This window comes from Notamacropus eugenii, chromosome 5 (assembly GCF_028372415.1).
Source record: "Notamacropus eugenii isolate mMacEug1 chromosome 5, mMacEug1.pri_v2, whole genome shotgun sequence".
Lineage (NCBI taxonomy): Eukaryota > Metazoa > Chordata > Mammalia > Diprotodontia > Macropodidae > Notamacropus > Notamacropus eugenii.
In genome coordinates, this window is record NC_092876.1 from 93,796,915 (window position 1) to 93,817,232 (window position 20,318).

Here is a 20,318-nt window from a genome sequence, read left to right on the forward strand (position 1 = left end):
TATATATATATATATATATATATATATATATATATATCTTCTAGATGTTGAAGGTACCAGTATATCCTTCACACCGGAGGGAAGAAAAATTTTCCGAAGTTCCATGTTCCTATTGTGCTTAAAATCAGAGAGTTGTAGTGAGGAAATTTTAGACACTAAATGCCATTCCCATCTTCATTATGTGTCCTCCTCCATATAATATAGAGTACTTTAAAAAACTGACCTTTTCTATCTGGTTGAGGAGAAAAAACATGTAGAGGAAGGGAAGGAAGAAGAATTTCTGGAAGAAAAAAAACTGTCAATAAAAATTTGAAGATAGAAGACCAATTAGGAAACCAAACAGAATGTTTCATAGGGGAGGCAAGGAAGTTCCAGAAGGACCTGAGTGCTTGTGATGTAACACACACACACATACACACACACACACACACACACACACACGTATACACACATGGGGGAGAGAAAGAACTAGGGAAGGAGTATATAGGTCGAAGTGCAGCTATGTAACAGTGATAAATGAACCTAAAATTAATAAAAGGTTTTTTTTTCTATTTTATTGTATTACAGCTAAGCTTCTCTTTCTAGGGCATCCTGTTACAAAAGACTTTTTTCTCCATAATCATCATGTCTTACTATCCTAATGCAACTTCCACATCTTTGGTGTTCCTCTTGACTGGTGTTCCTGGGCTTGAAGATGCTCATGCCTGGACCTCTATCCCTTTTTGCTGTCTCTATCTAACAGCCCTCTCTGGGAATGGAATGATCTTGTTTGTAATTATCACTGAGTCAAGCCTCCATGAACCAATGTACTATTTCCTTTCCATGCTGTCTACTACTGATCTGGGCTTGTGCATTTCTACATTGGTCACTATGCTAGGCATATTCTGGTTTAATACCAGAGAGATAAGTTTTAATGCTTGTGTAGCCCAGACATTCTTCATTCAACTCTTCACTGTGATGGAATCCTCGGTGCTTCTGGCCATGGCCTTTGATCGTTTTGTTGCCGTCTGTAACCCCCTGAGATATGCCACCATCTTAACAGACTCCTGCATCATCAAAGTTTGGTTGACGATCCTCTTTAGAGGGACAATCATATTAATGCCTCTGGTACCGCTTCTGAAGCGCCTGTCCTTCTGCCGTAGCCGTGTGCTATACCATTCCTATTGCTTCCATCCCGACATAATCCAGCTATCTTGTTCAGACAATAAGGTCAACAGTGTGCTTGGACTAACTGCCCTCATCATCACTGCAGGGGTAGATTCTGTCTTTATCTTGCTTTCCTATGTTCTGATCATTAAGACCGTCCTAAGCATTGCCTCTCCAGAGGAGCGACACAAGGCTTTTAGCACATGCATATCCCACATTGGTGCTGTAGCCATCTTCTACATCCCCCTAATCAGCTTGTGTTTTGTCCACAGATTTGGGAAACGTGCCCCTCCATATGTACACACACTCATGGCAAATGTGTACCTACTCATTCCTCCTGTTATGAATCCCATTATCTACAGTATGAAGGCCAAACAGATTCGCAAAGCCATTCACAAAGTTCTCCTCAAAGGAAGTCAGGCTTGATACTAATTTCTTCCCCATATTAGCAAAGGAGTTTGAGCTTCCAAAGTCATCAAGCATATTTGCCCAGCTATGAATTCTCATTGACCAAGGGTTCTAGGGAAATACTATGTAATCTCTATTCAGAAATGAGGCCTCGATGTACCTCGGAGTAGAATGTCACAAAATGTTTTTCTCCTGTTATTGACAAGACTGATGTAAGGAATAAACAAAGAAAAGAAATGTTTAAATAACAGGACTTATAATAAAGGTCTGCACATAGAATGACAACAGCCCAAGTCAATATGTTTACTCTACGATAAAGTCCAAACTCATTAATCTAGCATTCAAAAGTCAACATTTTGCAGAGTGTCTGGTACATTGTAGGTATTTATTAAATGCTATTTGCATGACAAAATCATCTACAATCTAGTAATCTATATGTCTCATGTGAAATAATTGTGCATCAGGAAGTCACTAAAACTGCCTTCTTATTCATATTTATTTTCTCTCTCTCACACACACACACACAGACACATAGACACACACACACATACACACACACACACACACACACACACACACACACACACACACACACGCATGCAACAGTGCTGGGTCTGGAGTCAGGAAGACCTGAATTCACATCCAGCCTAATATATTTAAAAGTCGTATAATTTTCAGCAAGTCATTTGACCTCTGTGTACCTGTTTATTCAGCTCCAAAATATGGAAAATAATAACACTGACCTCCCAGAATTGTTATAAAGATCAAATGAGATAATATCTGTAAAGTGCTCAGTGCTATGCCTGGCACAAAAATAAGTGCTTTATATACGCTTATTTCCTTCCTTCCTCTATCTACCACACAAGGTAGCCCTTTATGACTTTTAACGTGTTATTTAAATGTGACTTACTGATAAAACTACTACATATCATACAGGGAAACAAGAAATTGGATCTGGTATCAGAAGGTCTGCTTCAAATCAGTTTGCTGCTATGTACTCACTTTCTTGGTTTCAATTTCCTCCTAATGTAAATGAGAGAGATGAGCCAATCAATTGATTAACAAGCATTTATTAAGAACCTAATCTGTGCCAGGCACTGTGTTAACTGCCAAGGACACAAAGACAAAAGTTTAAAATTTTCTGTCCTGAGGGAACTTACATTCTTTTCTCTCCAATCACCAAAAAATTTTTGCCTTTTGATTTTGCTCCAACTGAAAGAAAAAAGGAAGGAAAGAAGGAAGGAAGGAAGGAAGGAAAGAAGGAAGGAAGGAAGGAAGGAAGGAAGGAAGGAAGGAAGGAAGGAAGGAAGGAAGGAAGGAAGGAAGGAAGGAAGGAAGGAAGGAAGGAAGGAAGGAACTGAGGTAGCACATAAGCATAGTTAAGTAATATAAATTCCTACATTAGTAACATCCAAAAAGGTGGTTCTTGCTCTGTATATTAGTTCATCATCTCTCTTTCATGAGGTGAGCAGTATGCTTCATTATCAGTCATCTGGATACATGGCTAACTCTATAGCATATCATTTATCAACCATTAAACATTGATTATAGTTCTTAAGTCTTCCAAAAGTATTCACTTTTACAATATCGATGTTATTGTATAGTATTCTAGTTCTATTCACTTCATTTTGTATTAGTTCATACAAATCTTTCCATCTTTTCTGAAGTCATCAGTTTCTTTATGTGTTACAAAATAATATCATTTCATTACAACCATATAACATAATTTGTTTAGCCACTGACCAACTGATGAATATTTCTTTGGATTCAAATATTATTGCCATCAACAAAAAAGGAAACTTCTATGGAATATTTTGTAAAATAGGATTCTTTCCACTTTCTTTGATCTCTTCCCTCAAAGGTCTCATATTCTAAGGGGAAAGGACGGGTATACACATTTATATAGTCTCTTATTCTTTGTTAGGTACTGTGCTAAGAGGTTCAGAAATACTGTCTCATTTGATCCCCACAACAAAGCTGCAAGGTAGGTGCTATTATTATCTTCATTTTATAGTTGAGCAAACTGAGGTGGCCAAAAGCCAAGTGAATTTCTCAGGTCACACAGCTACTGAAGTCAGATTTAAATTCAAGTTTTCGCTACTCTAGGCTCAATGCTCTATCCACTGCAATCACTACCTGCCCTTTAATGAGGTAGATTAAATGTACATTTAAATGTGTGTGTGTGTGTGTGTGTGTGTGTGTTGGTGTGTGGGTGTGTGGGTGTGTGGGTGTGGTTGTGTGTGCATATTCAAATAAATACAAGCAATCTGGAGGAAACAGTTCCAGCAGCTAGAGGAGTCAGGGGAATCCTCTTGATCAAGAGTGGTACTTTTGCTGAGACTGGAGCCAGAGATTATGAGATGCAGAAGTGTGGAGTAAGTACACTTCACACATAAGGGACAGCCAGTACTAAAAGGACCAGGATAGGATGAACTTTAAATAATAAAGAGAAACTTTGGGTTTTGATCCTAGAGGTAACATAGAGCCACTGGAGATTATTAAAAAAAAGTGTGCAAGTGAGGTTACATGAGCTTTAGGAAAACAACCAATAATTCTGAGGAAGGGAGAGTATAAAGTAACTAAATGAATTATGGGGTGGATTCGATTGTGGGGTGAATGTGGGCAGCAAGTCAAGAATGTCACAAAGATTATAAACTTGGGTGACTAGAAAGATGGAGGTAATCTGCAAAAAAACAGAGAATTTCATGAGAGTGATGAGATTTGAGAGAAAAGAAGAGTGACAGACATCCATGACACATCTAGTTTGAACTAATTCTGATTAGCAGTTTTTGGTATGTGACTGGAGCATGTCAGAAAGGCTAGGGCTGGGTATATAAATCTGGGAGTCATCCAAACAGAATTGTCAGTGCAATTCTTGGAAGTCAATGAGGTAACCAAGTAAGAGTATACAGAAACAAAAGAAGGGAAAAGAACAAGAATGAATCCAGTTAGTGAGTATGACATGGCAAAGGAAACAATGAAGGAGCAGTCAGGCAGAAAGGAAAACAAGGAGGGAGTACGTAGGAGGAGAAAGTGGTCAATAGGTAATATTTCAAAGAGGTCAAGATGGATGAGAACTGAAAATAAATTATTACATTTGGCAATTAAGAGATCATTGATGTCTTTGGAAACAGATTCAGCTTAGTGATGAGTTCAGAAACCATATTGCAGAGAGTTTGAAAGACAAGGAGAAGAAAGAAATTGGAGTCTTCTGTGTAGATGACTTCTTCATTGAGTTTGGTACTGTAGGGAAGGAGAGATTTAGGACAAGGAGTAAATTTAGTGCTGGGACCTAGTTAAGATTTTATTTGCTTCATTTTAGGATGGGAAAGACTTCGGCACGTTTGTAGATAAAACTAATGTTTAATAAGCCCCAAAAGACAGGTTAGAGCAAGATTTCTGAAGAGTTTTAAATTCAAAGCTAAGAAGTTTGCATTCTATCCTCAAGGAAACAAGAAGACGTCAATGTTTCTCGAGCATCTTTGGTCTGGCAATATCTGCAGCTGTTTTACTTGCAGAATTATATAGAATGGAACAGACCACAATCTTTCCTTAACTTGTCATCACGGTGGGGTCAAAGAATATAAGATTTGGCCAATTGGACTCCTGGATTAGGAAGCACTAATAAGGGGCCACAGTTATGGAAAGTGGAATGGAGAAGAGACTCATTACTGGAAGTCCAAATGGAAGTTTATTTCAATAGTTCAGGCATGAAGACTTGAAATTAGGTGATAGCCATATTAATAGAATGAAGAAGATGGGTTAAAGTTGTGGGGTTAAAATAAACAAGACTTAGAAAATTTGAATTCTGGGAAAACTGAAGAAAAGTTCAGTAAAGAGATACTTGACAAATGTATAGAAAGGAAAACTGTGAGTATGAAGCAGTTGTAGCTTCATCAAGAACAGAATATGTCAAATTAACCTCATTTTCAATGGGATTACTAACCAGTAGATGATGTAAATATTGTAGGTATAACTTACCTAGCTTTTGGCAAAAATTTTTCATTGTAATTTTTATGGATGTGAGAGAAGATGGAGAGATAATCTTTAGACAATATTACAATCAGATAGATTTAATTTGATCACATGGATTTAATTAAATGACCATACTGATTGTCAATAGTGGGAGGGAGGGAAGGAATAAGCATCTATATAGTAACTACTATGTGCTAAGCACGTTTATGAATATTATCTTACTTAATCCTGGAATGTTAAATTCCATTTTATTTATTTTTCCTACTTGCAATCAAAAATTTTGAATTCCATCATTCATTGTTAGGTATCATCAGCTTTTCCATTTGATAATTTGGAAAGCATGACATCTATGCATTTGATAAAATTATGTGTTAAAATATTAAACTGCACAAGGACAACTACTAATCCCCAGATCACTCCACTAGATACTTCCCTCCAAGTTTATCACAAATCTAACATTAATTACATTTTGCATCTACCCATTCAATCAGTTCTGTTTCTCCTTAATTGTACCATCATCCAACTCTTCATCACTTTGACAAGGACAGAGTAAAATAATTCATTAAGTACAAAATCAAGGCAAACTCTCTATAGCATTATTCTGTTTTATCAGTATGATAACCCTAAGGAAGTTAGATTAATCCGGCATGTATTGTCCTTGATGAGATCTTATTTTTTTCTTTGGAACCCTACTGAGCTATTTTTCTCTTTTCAACTGAAATTCTCATTTGCTTGTATTTGTAGCTCTCCGTGCTTTACACAGTGGCTAGGACGTAATATCTGGCAACTACTGTGCACATGATAAAGACATTCTTTTTTTATTCCTACATTAATTCTTTCCTAGATGTCCACTTATCTTCTCTTAAATAAAGCAGTCTAGAATTTCACCAGAAAATGAAGTCATGTTCATCGGCCTATAGGTTTTGCACTCCATTCATTTCCTTTCTTGAATTCTGAAGCATCTATCCTACTCTCTATAATTTTTCAGAAAGCTTAATAGCTGTGACCTTGATCAAACCATTGCAGTTGCCTGAGGTTCAATTTCCTCATCTGTAAAATGGGGGTGAGGATGCTTAGTGGTAGCATAGCCATTCCTAACTTATTCAACTAAAAGGGTTTTCATAGGACTTTTCCTAAATAATTAATATTAAAATAGTGTCTTTCATTTCTGCTTTGTAAATGGCAAAGCAGTCTGCCTATACTATATACTATAGGTAATTAGTCTTTTTTTTTTTAAGATGTACTCATTTTTCTAACACTTAATAGTTCCTGAACTACTCTACATTTTGTCTTATTTCACTTAATTCTAAAAACTTTTCTGAGCTGTCAGGGTCAGTATAGTATAACTGATTTTCCAAAAGATGGCTAGAGACACGAATGACTCCTTCAAAATCATTCAGTAAATTTACCAGCAGTTGATGCTGTAATGGAGATCTACTGACTACCAGGCCATTTATCTTCCTCCCTCATTTCCCTTCTCTATCTAAATGGCTGCATCCTGAAATCCATCTATAAAATGATGGTAATCTTTTCAGTTACCTATTTCATCATTTCATTCATTTACTGGAACACATATGTACATTTCTTTTTCTTGTTGACTCACACATTATAATGTGAGCTTCTTCAGGGAAGGTTTCATATGTTTGTTTTTCTTTGTATCCTCAGTGCTTAGCAGAGTGCCTACCACATAGGAAATGCTTCATAAATTATTTGACCAACTACAAATATTCACTAAAAAGATACCTACATGATAGACAGATAAATAGAACAGTTGATAGAATACTGAGCTGGAATCAGGAGGACTCATCTTCCTAATTTTCAATCTAGCTTCAGACACTAAATAGCCATGTGATACTGGGCAAATCACTTAACCCTGATTGCCTCCAAAAAAAGTTTAAAGAAAGGAAATGGCAAATCACTCTAATGTCTTTTCGAAGAAAACCCCAAATGGGGTCACAAAGAGTCAGACACAACTGAAAAGGCTGAACAACAGTAATAGGATAGACACTCTCTTAGATATCGTCATACAGACAATAATAATCTATTCCTTTCCCTTAAGGAATTTTTCAACTAGTAAGGGGAAGTTCAGCCTAGATGAGATTGCCTAACTGTAATACAAGTGGTTGTTTAGTTGTGTCCAACTCTTCATGACCCCATTTGGAGTGTTCTTGGCCAGGATCCTGGAGTTATTTGTCATTTTCCTCCCAATCTCATTTTACAGGAGGTAAATAGGGGTAATTGACTTGCCAAAGGTCACACAGTTAGTGTTGGAGGCCAGATCTGAATTTAGGAAGAAGACTTCAGAACTACACTTTATCCACTGAGCCACCTAGCTGCTCAAGTGAGTAACACAAGTTAGCCTATGTTAAATGTGTTTTTAGAAAAGCTAATGAAAGGTTATGGAAGGTTATGGAAAAGGAGAATTTCTTCTAGTTGGCATGGTTGTGGCAGACAGACAGAAGAAATGGTAGTTGAGTTAGACCTTGAGGAATGGAAGGCTTGAGACCAATTGTACAGGTGGGAAAAGACCATTCCAGGACTGAGAGACAGCACATAAGCCAGGATGATGGTAAAGGGCAAGGTGAGATTGAGTGGCAGTCTATTCAGTTAATCTGAACTATGGAATATGTGAAGGAATAAAGATTGTGATATATTTGACCAGCACAGTATATCCAGAGTGTGTAAGGCCTTGAAAGGCAGGGTCATTTTTATTCTACAGACAACAGCTAATGAAGATTTTGTTTGTTTTTTAGCACTGGAGTAGAAAGACTTGGGGACTAACATTACCTTTGTCTGGTACAGTGTCTTATGGCAGAGTAGGTGATTAATAACTGCTTGATGAATGAATAAAGAGGGGAAATTTTAGTCAGGTTTTGAAGAAGGGGGATTATATAAGCTGCTAGAACAGAAGTTCTTAAATATGGGGTCAATATACCCTCAACAAGTCCAGAGAGAGATTTCAAGAGGTCTGTGAATGTGAATGAAGATTACCTTTTTATTTTCACTAACTTTGAAAAGTAATTTAATGATAATTATTTAAAAATACCATTATGAGAAATGGTAAGCCAGGAGCCAAGATGGCAGAGTAGAAGGACACACATACGCTAGCTCCAAACCCACAGCCCATAAAACATCTGTAAAAAAGAACTTCCAACAAATTCTGGAGCAGCAGAAGCCACAGAACAATGGAGCAGGTGAGATTTCTGTTCCAGAGAGCCCTGAAAACCTCTCCCAAAAGGTCCTTCCCACCACAGACCCAGAGCCGAGCCCAGTCCTTTCTTGGCCGCACAGCACCAAGAGTAGAAGAACCCAGCAGGCTTCAGGGACAGAATCTCTAGCAGCCGCGCGGGTCGCTACACTCACGGACCCCAAAGGTTGGTGAAAGGGTCTTCTCGGCTTGACGAGAGGGGAGTGGGGTCCCGCTATAACTCAGGCCCCCTCGGGAGGCAGCAGCGGAAGCGGGAGCAGACTGGGGCTCCCGAAGCCCGCAGGAGCTTGGATCCATTCTTGAAGGTCATTGCATAAACCCCGTGAGGGAACTGAACCCATGAGGCAGCCCTGCCTCCACCTGAGCACCTGAACTTAATCTCACACTAAATAGCAGCCCTGTCCCCGCCAAAAGCTCTGAGGCTGGGAAGCATCATTTGAATCTCAGACCCAAAGCTCTGGCTGGGAGGATCTGGAGGCAAAGTGGGTGTGAAGAGAATACTCAGAAGTCAAGTCACTGGCTGGGAAAATGCCCAGAAAAGGGAAAAAAAAATAAGACTATAGAAGGTTACTTTCTTGGTGAACAGGTATTTCCTCCCTTCCTTTCTGATGAGGAAGAACAATGCTTACCATCAGAGAAATACACAGACGTCAAGGCTTCTGTATCCCAGCCCACCCAATGGGCTCAGGCCATGGAAGAGCTCAAAAAGGATTTTGAAAATCAAGTTAGAGAGGTGGAGGAAAAACTGGGAAGAGAAATGAGAGAGATGAAAGAAAAGCATGAAAAGCAGGTCCACACCCTGCTAAAGGAGACCCAAAAAAATGTTGAAGAAAATAACACCTTGAAAACTAGCCTAACTCAATTGGCAAAAGAGGTTCAAAAAGCCAATGAGGAGAAGAATGGTTTCAAAAGCAGAATTAGCCAAATGGAAAAGGAGGTTCAAAAGCTAACTGAAGAAAATTTTTCTTTCAAAATTGGAATGGAACAGATGGAGGGCAATGACTTTATGAGAAACCAAGAAATCACAAAACAAAATCAAAAGAATGAAAAAATGGAAGATAATGTGAAATATCTCATTGGAAAAACAACTGACCTGGAAAATAGATCCAGGAGAGACAATTTAAAAATTATGGGACTACCTGAAAGCCACGATCAAAAAAAGAGCTTAGACATCATCTTTCATGAAACCATCAAGGAAAACTACCCTGAGATTCTAGAACTAGAGGGCAAAGTAAGTATTCAGGGAATCCACATATCACCACCTGAAAGAGATCCAAAAAAAGAAACTCCTGGGAACATTGTGGCCAAATTCCAGAGTTCCCAGGTCAAGGAGAAAATATTGCAAGCAGCTAGAAAGAAACAATTCAAAAATTGTGGAAATACAATCAGAAAACACAAGATCCAGCAGCTTCTACATTAAGGGATAGAAAGGCATGGAACAGGATATTCCAGAAGTCAAAGGAACTAGGACTAAAACCAAGAATCACCTACCCAGCAAAACTGAGTATAATACTTCAGGGGAAAAATTGGTCTTTCAATGAAATAGAGGACTTTCAAGCATTCTTCATGAAAAGACCAGAGCTGAAAAGAAAATTTGACTTTCAAACACAAGAATGAAGAGAAGCAGGAAAAGGTAAACAGCAAAGAGAAGTCATAAGGGACTTACTAAAGTTGAACTGTTTACATTCCTACATGGAAAGACAATATTTGTAACTCTTGAAACTTTTCAGTATCTGGGTAGTGGATGGGATTACACACACACACACGCACACGCACACACACACACACACACACACACACATAGAGACAGAGTGAACAGAGTGAATTGAAGAGGATGGGATCATATCTTAAAAAAATGAAATCAAGCAGTGAGAGAGAAATATATTGGGAGGAGAAAGGGAGAAATGGAATGGGGCAAATTATCTCTCATAAAAGAGGCAAGCAAAAGACTTTTTAGTGGAGGGAAAAAGAGGGGAGGTGAGAGAAAAACATGAAGGTTACTCTCATCACATTCCACTAAAGGAAGGAAAAACATGCACACTCATTTTGGTATGAAAACCTATCTTACAATACAGGAAAGTGGGGAATAAGGGGATAAGCAGGGTGGGGGGGATGATGGAGGGGGGGCAATGGGAGGAGTGAGCAATTTTAAGTCAACACTTGGGACAGGATCAAAAGAGAGAATAGAAGCAATGGGGGGCAGGATAGGATGGAGGGAAATATAGTTAGTCTTACACAACACGACTATTATGGAAGTCATTTGCAAAAGTACACATATATGGCCTATATTGAATTGCTTGTCTTCCAAAGGGAAGGGGTGGGGAGGGAGGGAGGAAGAGAAGTTGGAACTCAAAGTTTTAGTAACAACTGTCGAGTACTGTTCTTGCTACTAGGAAACAGGAAATACAGGTAAAGGGGTTTATAAAGTTATTTGGCCCTATAGGACAAAAGAAAAGATGGAGAGAAGGGCAGAGAGGGATGATAGAAGAGAGGGCAGATCGGTGATAGGGCAATTAGAATGCTTGGTGTTTTGGGGTGGGGGGAGGGGACAAAAGGGAAGAAAATTTGGAACCCAAAATTTTGTGAAAATGAATGTTAAAAGTTAAATAAAAAATAAATAAATAAATAAAAAGAAAAAAAAAGAAGAAAAAAGAAATGTAGACATCCTGTGATTTTCTTTTTTTAACCCTCATATCTGTCCTTTAAACACATTTTTAATAGTAAATCATTATTTTGGTGTATCTTCAGCTATAAACTCTGTTAGTCACTTGCCATTCAATGTATTACACTTTATAATTCTCTGAATGCCAATTGGCCTCTCTTCTAAGATTCAGTTCGTAATTTCCAATTACTTTCTAGAAATGGCAAGCTAGATGTCTCATTGGTCCATCTAATTCAGTGTATTTTTAAATGAACTCTTATTCTCCACATTCTAACCTCTTCATAATTTTTAATCTTTTTCCTGATGGAACAGTCATTTGTCTAGTAAACAAGAACGAAAACCAAGCAGTCATTATTGACACCAAATTCTTGCTTATTTCTCAAATCAAAGTAGTATAAGTGTACTTATTCTTCCTTCTTGAAATTTTTCTTAATTTTTCATCTCTTTTGTTAGCATCTAGATCCTTCTTGCATTTCTCCTAAACCATTACTCTTTCTTCCAAATTATTTTACCCACTACCACTAGATTAATTAGCCTATAATGCAACTCTAATCAAGTCACTTAAGTATACAGAAATATTAAACAGATAATCACTATCTGTGATAGTCTAATAAAGTCTAATTTATTTAGGCTGGCATTCAAGGTTTTTCTGAAATATTGCCTCAACTTATTTTCCAAATTTTATCTCATACTATGTCACAATATCTACCCTTTTCTCTCACTAAAGAATATAGACTATTTCTTGAATTTCTGTGTCATCCTTTTCCAGAGGCCACATTAAACTTTCTTGCTTCTTTCTGAGTATGACATACACTGATAAATGATCTTTATCTTATGAAAGCAATAGCATATTCTGAAAACAGAAGTACATCTGGTCTTTCCATTTAAAAGTTGTCTGAATGCCTAAAATCACCTTAGTAACTTAATTTCATAATGATTCTTTTTCTAGAATTCACATTGCGGTGGCCAAGTATAAGGAGCAATGTATGAACATTTTAAATAATCCATTCATTATGTTCAATTTACATCATTAAATCTTGAGATAGACTTTGTCACATTGGAGCAGGTTCAGAGGAGGGAGAATAAGAACCATTGTATATCTGAACAATAAATGAAGAAATGTATGACACTTAGTGTGAAAAAAGGCAATACTTAGCCAGAACATCACAGCTGTCTATAAGTGTTTGAAGGTCTTTCATGTGGAAAAGGAAATAGTTTTATAACCTTTAACACACACAAATATATATATATATATATGTATATATATATGCATATGCATGCATGTGTATGTGTGTATAGAATACACTATATATAGAATAGTGAGTAACATTTTCATAGAGTTAAATAAAGGTTAGAAATATTCATTAACAAATAGAGCTGTCTGAAAGTAGAATGAGTTGTATCAGGAGAGAATGGATTCATATCAATGAAGGTGAAGTGGAAGCAGGCTCTCATGAATATTGTAGAGGAGTTTTTTGCTTCAGTTAGGATTGGATTGAGCTCCAATGGTCCTATCCAATTGTGAATTGCTGTGATATTAGAACATTGTCTTCAAATGTTCAAGGTTCTCAAATGTCCAAAGTTTCCGTTGTGAGAGACTGTCCTCAAAGGCTAAAAGGTCCTTGTCTCTGTCTTCCACATTCACAGCTATAGAAAAGGAAAAAGATAAAATCTTTCTGTTCAATGAGTCACTAGGGGATATTCTTCCAGGGAGAGAGATTTAAAATGCCACATGTTCACACATTTCTCCCATAGGAACAGATCTTTCCTTTACCTACTTCATTAGTCTCAGAAATCCTGGATCCATATAAGTCCTCTCCCACCAATTAGGCAGTAATACTCCTCCAAGCTGTTTTTCTATTTGGATAGGCAAGATCTTTCTCATTTCTCTAAAGCATTTTTGAAGCGGGAAGCTATCATCAGATGCAGCCCTGCATATTTGTTTGTTTGTCCTATCATATGTCAGATGAACGTAAATTACACCAAAAGAAATTGACTTTAGTTACAAGAAAAAAATCTTAGAGGTGAAAATTTAGACCGTAGCCTTTTTCATCTTCAGTCATTCCAACATTTTCCAGTGGCTCCTCTACTTTACAAATAGTCTAAAGGTAAGTAATTAGCCCCCTCTCTGCTAACATCCTATTATTTTGTGATTCTCTTATGTGTCTAGCATTAAATATAAATGTGTATTGATAAATTCATTGTTGATTGATACATAAATCAGATAAAATAATTTTTTTAAACAAGCTGTCAGGTTTTGACTGGTCTCTGTCACTCATCTCCACATGTGTATCATTAATAGATAAAGAATTTTTCCTGGTCCCTATACCATTATCGCTGGATGGATTTTGTAAATAAATTAACATCCCCGTAGAGATTTAGAAGAATGGAGCTAAGTTACGCAGTGAATAGAGGGATAGGATGCTGGACCTGGAGTCAAGAAGACCTAAGTTCAAATCCAGACTCAGACATTTACTTGCTATGTGATTATGGGCAGTTCAGTGAACCTCTTTTTGCCTCAGTTTCCTCAGCTGTCAAGTGGGGATAAGATTAATACTTCCTTCTCAGGGTTGTTGTGAGGATCAAATAAGGTAGCATTTGGAAAGTGTCTAGGCACATAGTAAGGATGATATAAAAGATATTACTGCTATTACAGATATGACACAATAAATATGAAAAAGAATAAACAGAATTTGACTCTCAGTCTGGTTGTTCTTGCCTGATATCCAATTTCTAACTCAAGCCAAAATTTCAGTTCTTGAAGCCTATTACATCTTCTTATTATTTTTATTTTCATGATGTTGGACTCAACTTGTAAGTGATCATGAGATATTATTTTCTTCTCAAGAAAAATATTTCTTTTGCTTGGTCTCATGGGAGAGAATTCTGAAATTCATAGGATTGTCAATCTGTATTACGCAAATACTTATTTTATTCCTTTAATTAAATTATTTTTAAAATCTAGAGGGAAACTCAGAAACTGTCTAGTCCAGTCCCCTTATTTTACACATTAATAATGATATGGAGGTCTAGGGATATCAATTTACTTACCCACAAATGTGGCATGCATCTGATGTGGGTTTTGAACCCAGATCCCCTAACTCAAGGGCCATTTTTCATTACACTAAACTGTACTTCCTCTTGAGTTTTGAGATAATACTTGTAAAGTGCTTAATACAGTTCTTGGCACATAGTAAGCAATTAAGAAGTGCTTATTTCCTTACCTCTTCCTGAACTTTAATTTTTAAAAAGAAATGTCTTGCTGGGTTTTCCATATGCTGTTGAAACCATAACTCCTGTCAAAAATAATATATAACATCATTACAATTATGATTTATATTTAGCTACATTTTTTCCTTACAGCCACTCTATGAGGGTAAGAGTCTAAGGAAGAGTTTCGTAACAATTAGAACTGTTAAAATGGTATATGAGGTACTTCACAAAGAGTGGATACTAGAGTTGTCTGCTGGAGGTCAAAAATCAGAAGATGGATCGTCACTTGTGAGTCAGCCAGCCAAAAACTACTTATTACTATTTGCCAAGCATTGTGCCTTATCAGGAATATTATAATGTAAATTTATATTTCAGGAAGAGATGGATATCGGTGAAATATGAAGAGACTTCTAACTTTCATAGTATGTGATTTTTAAAAGTATTCTAGGGGTCTGTTAAGGGGATCACTGATACTCTGGGGATAGACGTATAATGACATGATTTATCAGCCTTTGAAACAAAAAAAAGTATTTATTGAAGCCCATAGGGTTCATAGCCTTGTAGGAGGTGATAGAGGTATAGAGTGAAGAAGAGATATTACTTATGGTCACAATAGCATAGAAAGATGATTTGCTTCTCTTTTTGCCTCAGAGTGAACACTGCATGGCTATCTATACTCTCAGCATCATAGAATATGAGGAATGGAAAAATCATGGAATGTGTCATCTATTTCAATATTCTATAAATTATCTCTTACAATATAAATATTGTGTTTCTAAAGCAGTATTTCTCAAAGGATGGTCCAGGAACTTCCTGGAGTCTCTGAGATCCTTTTGGGGAAGGTCAATGAGGTCAAATATATTTTCCTAAAAATGCAAAATATTCCAAATTTGTATATAGTAAATATTGGTATACATAACTCACGTAAACCAAAGCTCTTAAGATTGTCCTGAATAATTTTTAAGAGTGAAAAGTAGTAATGAAACTAAATAGATTGAGAACTTCTGCTCTAATTAAATTTACCTGCTTTATTTAAAAGAAATATCCCAGAATGCACACACTTGAATATTATCCCTTTACCCTTCTGGGATACCTGAGGAAATAAAATAGGAATTTAGTTTGGAGTCACTGAGAAATCAGAATTCAATTCATGGCTCCCTTACTTACTAGTTATGGGGCAATGGCCAACTCATTTAGCATCCCTGAATCTGGTTTTCTTATTTTGTAAAATGGAGTGAGTAAACCCCCCAGTATTTACCCAATAGGATTACTTTGAGGATCAAATGAGATAAGTCATGTAAAGCAGTTTGAAAATATTAGAACACTATATAGATATCAATCATTGTTGTCATTATGGCAATGGGGCATAATGCATGTGGACCTGACCTTGGAATCAAGAATCCCTGACTCTAATGCTTGTCAGTTGTGTGGGCATATAAGTCTATGAATATTCTGATTGACAAGATGCCAATCTGAATTAGTAAAAATAATTTCCAGAAACAGTTCCCGCAATAATGAAATTTCAGGTTCAGACACTTTTTAAAAACCAATATTATTATCCATTTAATCAATTTTTATCAATATCGTTATTTTTACCAATTTTTATTAATATCCTTATCATCACTAATATTTAACCATTTATTCATACATTTATTTATCATCTGTCTATTTTAGTGATAATGCCGCTACTTGAACCATACTCAGGCTCTGCAGCAAGTTTATTGGAATGGCATGAAAGTTATTAAAATTATTAAACATGAGCATTGGAAAAGGTCAAAATCATGCTGAATAAGGTGAGTGATGAAGCTGGGGAACATCTTTTAGGGTCAATAATCAGATGTGATTAATAAAGTAACACTATTGGCTTTCTTATGTGGTTCGTAATTACATTCTGAAGGTTATTATTGTTCTTTTATTGATTTGAATATAGAAAGTGTCATTGGATATTAAAGAGAATGCCTTTAAATGATGACATTCGCTTAGATGATGAATTTTCAGAAACTTCCAAAAAGTCATTCTTGTTACTTCAGAGTCAATAAATAATCATTTGTGACATAGTGTCAAACATTATGAATCTTATTATTAATAATAATACTATGTTGCATATATACATTATTTTGTATATATATAAATCTATAATATACAACTATATTATTAATGTGTATATGTCAACATAAACCTATACACATTGTTAATAATATAAGGAGAGAAAAATGAAGATTCCAAAAGAAGAAGAGAGACAGAGAAAGGGAGAGAGAGAGAGAGAAAGGGAAGAAAGAGTGAAGGAAAGAAAGGAAGAGGGAGAGGAGAGAGATCACCTATATGTCTTAAGGGTTTTAGAGCCAACCTTGTAGCCATTCAGCAAATCATGTAATCTGAGTCTGGTGTTTGTAAAATCTCTTCATGATAAATGTACTCTCACAGGGTTGTTTTAAGGAGCTAATTACCAGAACATAAACTAAAAGGGACTATATAAATTCCAGGAATTATTGTCATTTTTACTCTTTTGTTTACTTAGCTAAATATATTTATCTTTTAGATCTATATCATACATAGTGCAAATTTGAAGACGATATCTTTGATAGTTCTGAGGAATATGATAGTAAGGGAAAATAATTTTCTTATCTTAGAGGGTGAGGATGGGATGTTAAAATTATGGGCGTAAAAATTCTCCCTCTGTTGAATAAGTCCTTGCTATTTAGTAAAGTCAAGTCCACCTCCTGTTTTCCTGCTCCTAAGCAAGAGATAATATAACGTAACATAATATAATTTCAATAAATCAGTGATTATTTCTAAAATGACTACAATGTTCCAGTCACTGTCCCAGGCACGGGGGGTAGAAATAAAAAGAATGAAAAAATTCCTAGTTGCTAAGAGCTTATGTTTTCATTGGGGAGAAAATATATACACATAAACCATATACAGTCTAAATATAAATTTCATAAATATAAGTATTACAAAGCAGCCAAATTTAAAATAGTTTGATCTGAAAGCAGTATTAGTTGTAAGGATCAAAAAGAACTTACTACAGGAGACGGTGCCGAAATGCAACTTAGAGAGAGAGAGAGGGATTCTATAAGGCTGAGCTAAGGAGAGATTTATTCCAGGTATTTTAGATGGACAGTGCAAAGACATGGAGATGGGAGGTGAAGTTCTGTGTGTAAGAAATGGAGAAGAAGGCAATTTTGCCAGATCCCAGAATGAGGATAATGCTGATAACAGTTAGAATTCATATAGAATCTACAAGCACATCATACATTATTTCAAGTATTCTGCTTTTATCTGTATATGACTTCTCTGAAGTAAATCATTAAAGCATGGCATTATTATTTCAATTTGGCAGATGAGAAATCAAAGGTTCACAAAGGTGAGTTGTCTTATCCAAAAATATAGACCTGGCAAGGGGCAGAAATGCCGTATGACTATCCTGACCCCAACTCCACTAAAATTACACTTCACCCCAGCAGGAGATTAAGTGTGTACCCCCTAATATTCCAATATTTTGGCCCAAAAAAACCAGGACACAGGGTGGGCTGGAATTTTCTAGAATATATTTTTGGATCATGTTTCCTGCTTCAATGACGAGTTACATAAAAGAAATAAATTTATGTGCCTTTGGATCATAATTCCTAGGAATCAGCTCTTGCACTTGCCTAAAGCATAGCTGCTTAAGAGTCATACTACTTGAGAGGGGAGGAAAAAAGAGAGAAAACTCATTTGAATAATAATACTTATAAGCTAACATTGATTTAATGCTTTCTATGTGCAAGACATTATGCTAAGTGCCTAACTGAAGCAAATAAAGATTAAATGACTTGCTGAGGGTCACACAGCTAGTCTGTGTCTGAATCCATATTTGAACTCCAATCTTCCAGACTCCAGACTCAGTTCCTTCATTTGCCCTTACAAAGAAAAAAAAAAGTATTGAGAAATTGCTACATGCAAGGAACCATATAAGACAGAGAAGATGACACTAGGATGAGTTAGAAATAGTCCATTCTCAAGTTTATAATCCTGTTATTGTTGCTCTTGCAGTCGCTGCCATTGTCATCGTTGCTGCTGGTGTTTTTGTTCTTTGGTGGTCCATCATGTCTAACTCTTCATAACAACACATGGGGTTTTCTTGGCAATGATACTCAGGTGGTTTGCCATTTCCTTCTCCAGTGGATAGCCTTTTGTTAGAACTCTCCACTATGACTGGTCCATCTCTGGGAACCACACATGGCATAGCTCATAGATTCATTGAATTACACACTTTCCTCCATGATGACAAGTTAGTGAGCCAAAAGACACATACTGCAGTTAACATGAATTAAATATTTCATTTCAGGACATAAACCTCTCATAAGAAAAAAAATCTTCCTTATCCCATCATGTCAGCTTTCCCTAACAGCACATCACCACCATCCTTGACCTTCTTTCTGACTGGTGTTCCTGGGCTAGAAGCTGCACATGCCTGGATCTCCATCCCCTTTTGCTGTCTGTACATAACAGCCCTCTCTGGAAATGGCATGATCCTGTTTGTCATCACCACTGAACCAAGTCTCCATAAGCCCATGTACTATTTCCTCTCTATGCTATCCACCACTGACCTAGGATTGTGCATTTCCACACTAGTGACTGTGCTGGGAATATTCTGGTTCAATGTCAGAGAGATCAGCTTTAATGCTTGCCTGGTTCAGATGTTCTTCATTCATCTATTCACTATTATGGAGTCCTCTGTACTCTTAGGCATGGCCTTTGATCGCTTTGTGGCCATTTCAAATCCCCTGAGGTATGCTACCATCCTCACAAACTCCAGAATCACCCAAATTGGAATGGCAATTGTCAGTATCGCAACAGTAATCTTGATACCCCTTATCCTGCTTCTTAGACGCCTCTCTTTCTGCCATAGTCATGTGCTTCAACATTCTTATTGCTTCCATCCTGATGTGATGAAACTCTCCTGTTCAGACACCAAAATCAATAGTGCATTTGGGTTGACTACAACTGTCTTAGTTGCTGGGGTGGACTCAACATTAATCCTGCTCTCCTATATACTGATCATCCGCTCCATCCTCAACATTGCATCCCCTGATGAACGGAAGAAAGCCTTCAACACTTGTATCTCCCACATCAGTGCTGTTGCCGTCTTCTATATTCCATTGGTCAGCCTGTCCTTTGTCCATAGATTTGGAAAACAAGCTCCTCCCTACTTACCTACACTCATTGCCAATGTCTGCCTACTCCTTCCCCCAGTGATGAACCCTATCATTTATAGTGTAAAGACCAAAGAGATTCGTAGAGCTTTGCTCAAAGTTCTTTGTCCCAAGGCAGTCTAAGTTTAGCCATCGCTAACTTCATGCAATTCAAAAGGAAAAATTCATCCATGAGAGTTTTATTTTTATGGTATAACTTTATAATCTCAAATTAAAAAACAATCTGAAAATTATACAGTCAACCCAATCTTCATTCAAGAAGATTGTACAATATCCATTTCAGATGATTCTTCCTTTGAACTTTGCCAGCCATAGGGAGTAATAAGGTCTATGCAGTCTCCTCAAATTTAAGATAGTTCCAATTGTTACAAATATGATTCTCTGTGTGTTCCACCAATTGGAACTATCCCTGCCTTCTTCAGTAGCATAATGTATAAATTTATTTGTGTTGTATCTTAATTCAATATGAAAATCATTGTAAAACTAAGTTGTCTTTTACTGTGCTTTA

At 36.7% G+C, this 20,318-nt stretch overlaps 2 protein-coding genes across 2 annotated transcripts; both read left to right on the forward strand.

The window, feature by feature from the left end:
• Positions 1-624: 624 nt before the first annotated feature.
• LOC140507617 (olfactory receptor OR51C1-like) lies at positions 625-1,572 on the forward strand. The gene has a single exon (XM_072615634.1). The coding sequence runs from the start codon at positions 625-627 to the stop codon at positions 1,570-1,572; it is 948 nt and encodes a 315-aa protein (XP_072471735.1).
• Positions 1,573-18,985: 17,413 nt separating this feature from the next.
• Positions 18,986-19,933, forward strand: LOC140508818 (olfactory receptor OR51C1-like). Its single transcript, XM_072616690.1, has one exon. It carries the CDS (start codon positions 18,986-18,988, stop codon positions 19,931-19,933), a length of 948 nt encoding a protein of 315 aa, XP_072472791.1.
• Positions 19,934-20,318: the final 385 nt, after the last annotated feature.

Excerpts from the sequence above, each read along its gene's own strand:
- LOC140507617 (XM_072615634.1), top strand. The coding sequence starts at position 625 with ATGTCTTACTATCCTAATGCAACTTCCACATCTTTGGTGTTCCTCTTG.
- LOC140508818 (XM_072616690.1), top strand. The coding sequence starts at position 18,986 with ATGTCAGCTTTCCCTAACAGCACATCACCACCATCCTTGACCTTCTTT.